This window comes from Chaetura pelagica, unplaced genomic scaffold (assembly GCF_000747805.2).
Source record: "Chaetura pelagica isolate M959 unplaced genomic scaffold, ChaPel_1.0 scaffold138, whole genome shotgun sequence".
Lineage (NCBI taxonomy): Eukaryota > Metazoa > Chordata > Aves > Apodiformes > Apodidae > Chaetura > Chaetura pelagica.
Genome location: NW_009954215.1, coordinates 515,279 through 518,869, shown reverse-complemented (window position 1 = coordinate 518,869; position 3,591 = coordinate 515,279). Strand labels below are relative to the sequence as shown.

Below are 3,591 nucleotides of genomic sequence, written 5' to 3'. Positions count from 1 at the left end.
TCAATTGTAAAACCTTGTTGATTTGTTCTTTAAAAACTGGAGAATCAGATGGATTGTACAGAAGATAAATGACAGGACCCTCAATCAGAAGGTGACTAGCTCTAGGTTCTGATATGCTTCTGTGGGCTCAGAGCAGGGGAATTGCATTATCCTCTGAAACTGTTAATGATCCTTTCTAAATATTTTTGAAGCTTTGGACTTTGATAGACTGCTAATCTTGTCAGAAAGGGAGCAGTTGTTTGCCCAGTGTAAATTGGCAAATGAATATTTTATTATTTTATAATGGGTGGGAGGCATGTGAATGGAAGACTTGGTCATTCAGAGATTGCAGCTGCTTGTCTCTGGGGATCTCACATTGTGTCTTTTTGGCATTTCAGAAGAGCTGCTGGAAAGCTGCCCTGCCGTAGCCGCTGACGCTATGGAAGACCGCATCCCCGGGGCTCGGCTGTAGGATGGTAGCTCACAGCAAGGTGTCAGCAGATAACGCAGTTGCAGCAGACCCGAGATGTCTCCTTGACCCTCCGGCACGGGATCGCTCACAGGCTCGAGGCTACCAGGGCCCAGGCCGGCCCAGCACTCTGCAGGCACAGAGCAACACCCACTTCCGAACCTTCCGCTCGCAGGCGGATTTCAGCAGCATCACTCGAGCAAGCAGCCTGCTGGATGCCTGTGGCTTCTACTGGGGACCTCTCACTGTCAGTGCTGCCCACGAGAAGCTGAAGTCTGAGCCCGAGGGCACCTTCCTCATCAGGGACAGCACACAGAAGAATTGCTTCTTTGCCATCAGTGTTAAGACTGCGACTGGGCCCACCAGCATCCGGATAAACTTTCAGACTGGGCGTTTCAGCCTGGATGGCAGCAAAGAGAGTTTTGACTGTCTGTTCAAGCTGCTGGAACATTACCTATGCTCCCCCAGGAAGGTCCTGGTTACCCCCCTGCGCAAGGTCCGCGTGCAGCCCCTGCAGGAGCTCTGCCGGAAGAACATTGTGAAGGCTTTTGGAAGAGACAACTTAAACCAGATTCCCCTCAATCCTGTTTTAAAGGACTATCTGAAATCCTTCCCGTTTCAGATATAAGCAAAGCATTAACTGTACAGGGAGAGGTGAGAGATGCGTGAAGAAATCCAGCTTCCTGGGTTTTTTAACATGTTTGACAGTGAGCAAACTTATTTTTGTAGCAATTTACTGTATTTTGGGATGGAACTTGAACACTTGACTTCTTATGTTTACAAAAACTGTTTGCACAAATCTGGGGTTTTAAAACCCTGGCATAATTTTTCTGCTAAGCAGAATATTTTGCTATTTTATACTATTTTTAATTATAGTAATGTAATAAACTTTATTGTGAAAGTTCTTAAGAAAACCCAGCATCTCTGTTTGTAGTTTTAAAAGCTCTGATACCTATCCTGCTGACAAACCTTTAACTGCTAATTGTGTAAGTACAGACAGGTCTCCATGTGGTCCTGTCTGTTGCCCTACTGAACTAGCCTAGTCCAGCAGACACAGGATTCCTGCCCCAAAAAGCCCAAAATAGAAAGATGCAAGTGAGTAGAAAATGTGCCCAGGAAACTAGCTCTATTCTAAATCCATGAGAGCAGCAACAGTGTAACACTGCAGGGGTGCATAATTTTTTAAAGGGTAAATCAAACCCTTGGCCAAGCTAATTTCACCAACTCTGGCTTGCCTTGTTTATATTAAAAGCTACAAGGCTCTGAGCAAGAAGTGGCTGTCTGACAGAACCAAACCACGTTAATGTTGGTGAGGAAAAATAATGCCAGATATTGCATTTATACACTTACAAAGCCTGTGAACACTTATCATTATGATGCACAGGGAGAAGGATAGCTTAGTTCACTCTAAATTGGTATACACAAAATGGCAAAGGTGCAGGCACCTTCAGACTTCAAAAAGGTGTTTCTTGTCTCAAATTCCTGGTGATTTACAGGGCACAGACTTGATATTTTAAAAGAATCTATGACTTAGCTCCAGGATAAACCTATAGATTTGCAGCTGTAAAATCTAGTGGTTAAACTGCATTCAGAGAAAGTTAACTCCAGACTGTTTTGTAATGCCATTTGTAGGAAATGAGTGAAGACACTATGTGGTTTGCTCATAAAATGAAAATCAGTGATCCACAGAGGTGTAACTGTGAATGACTTGAGATGCTGAATTTAGCAAAAGGTCACCTGCATTATGATAATTCTCCCTTTCCCCCAAGCATTTCCTGAAAACCATGAAAAGCAGACTTAGAAAACCAGTTGAACCAAATCACTTCAAAGAAGGCACAGTCTTTCACAGAAATGTACTCTTACCAACACTGATCTAAGATGCTTACAGTAGCTGTAAGCAGCAAAAGTAAAAATCTTTTGGAAGTGTTTGGAAGATAAAAGGTCTTTCCCTTTCCTGTAATTCACATTCCTTTTAAAGCTAAAGCCACTTCTAGGAAACACTGAGTAGTGTTATATAGTATTCCTTACTAAATATTATTTAAATATATAATTTACTCTACAAAATCAGCTCTTACATCATTGATGCTTCTTTGGAATAAATAGGTTTCCTCCTCAAACATGACTAAGGATCACACACAGTGCACTGAACATTACAAAAAAGGGAAAAAGAATGAACATAAGGCAGTATCATGTGACTCTTTGCTCTGTGGTTTCCCTAAAAAATATTTTTTGGGTCAGCACTGCCTAGAAATCTCCCATTTCCCTGTCAGCCATGCCTGGCAGAGATCAGCAGACAGCGTTTCTGCTTAATTCTAAAGCTGGAATTAGTTGCCAAATGATATATGAAGCATTTTCCCACCACAGCTGCAAGGGAATATATTGGGGAAGCAGGGAATGCTGTGCTATGCAGCAGATAAGAGAGCAGAGCAAAGCCACTGCCTGAATGTGAATAGGAGTTAAATTGGAAAGAAAAGAAAAAAGTCCTCATTGGGTGAAGGCTGCCAAACTGGTTTGCTGTCAGCAGAGATTGTTATCCCTTTCCCAGTTCTCTTTTCCCAGCCCCAAACAGTATCTTTTAACCCTGCAGGCCCTATTAACTCTTGCCTTGCTATGTGAAGGAGTGTCCTCATCTCAGCACTTACGGCAGAACAAGCACAATGTAGCTTAGAAGTTTTTCTCCACTACCTGTGATAATGAACAAAACTAGACCTAGATATATGGTAAGGGGCTTGCCACTGAGGGCATGGAATGAAAAGCATGAAGACTGAACACATTTAATTTTCTTCCTGGCAGAAACAGACCTACTTTCTCCCTCCTATTGCATACAATACAGTGACCAAGTAGATCCTCTTTTTAGCAGGTATATGTAGGTTGCTTCAAAGCAACTAAGAAATCCTAACCACAGCCTGCGTGTCCACAATGGCAGTCTGACCTGCCCTCTGTAAGAGCTAATGAAGGACCCCACCCCACCTTTTGCACAGTTCTTCCCTCTGACCTTTTCACTCCTGACTGGGTGGAAAGGAAAGTAAACAGTCAATCTGGTAGGGGTCTACAGAGTAATTAAAAACATGCTTAGGAGGAGAGCAAAGTCAGGTTTTCTGAAGAGACTGCAATATTTATAGTTAGTAGGGAAGGGACAGCTT

General features: G+C 42.8%; 1 protein-coding gene across 1 annotated transcript; it reads left to right on the top strand.

Moving 5' to 3' along the window:
* Positions 1-423: 423 nt before the first annotated feature.
* SOCS1 (suppressor of cytokine signaling 1) lies at positions 424-1,350 on the top strand. Its single transcript, XM_010003200.1, has one exon. The coding sequence runs from the start codon at positions 453-455 to the stop codon at positions 1,074-1,076; it is 624 nt and encodes a 207-aa protein (XP_010001502.1). The 5' UTR covers positions 424-452; the 3' UTR covers positions 1,077-1,350.
* Positions 1,351-3,591: the final 2,241 nt, after the last annotated feature.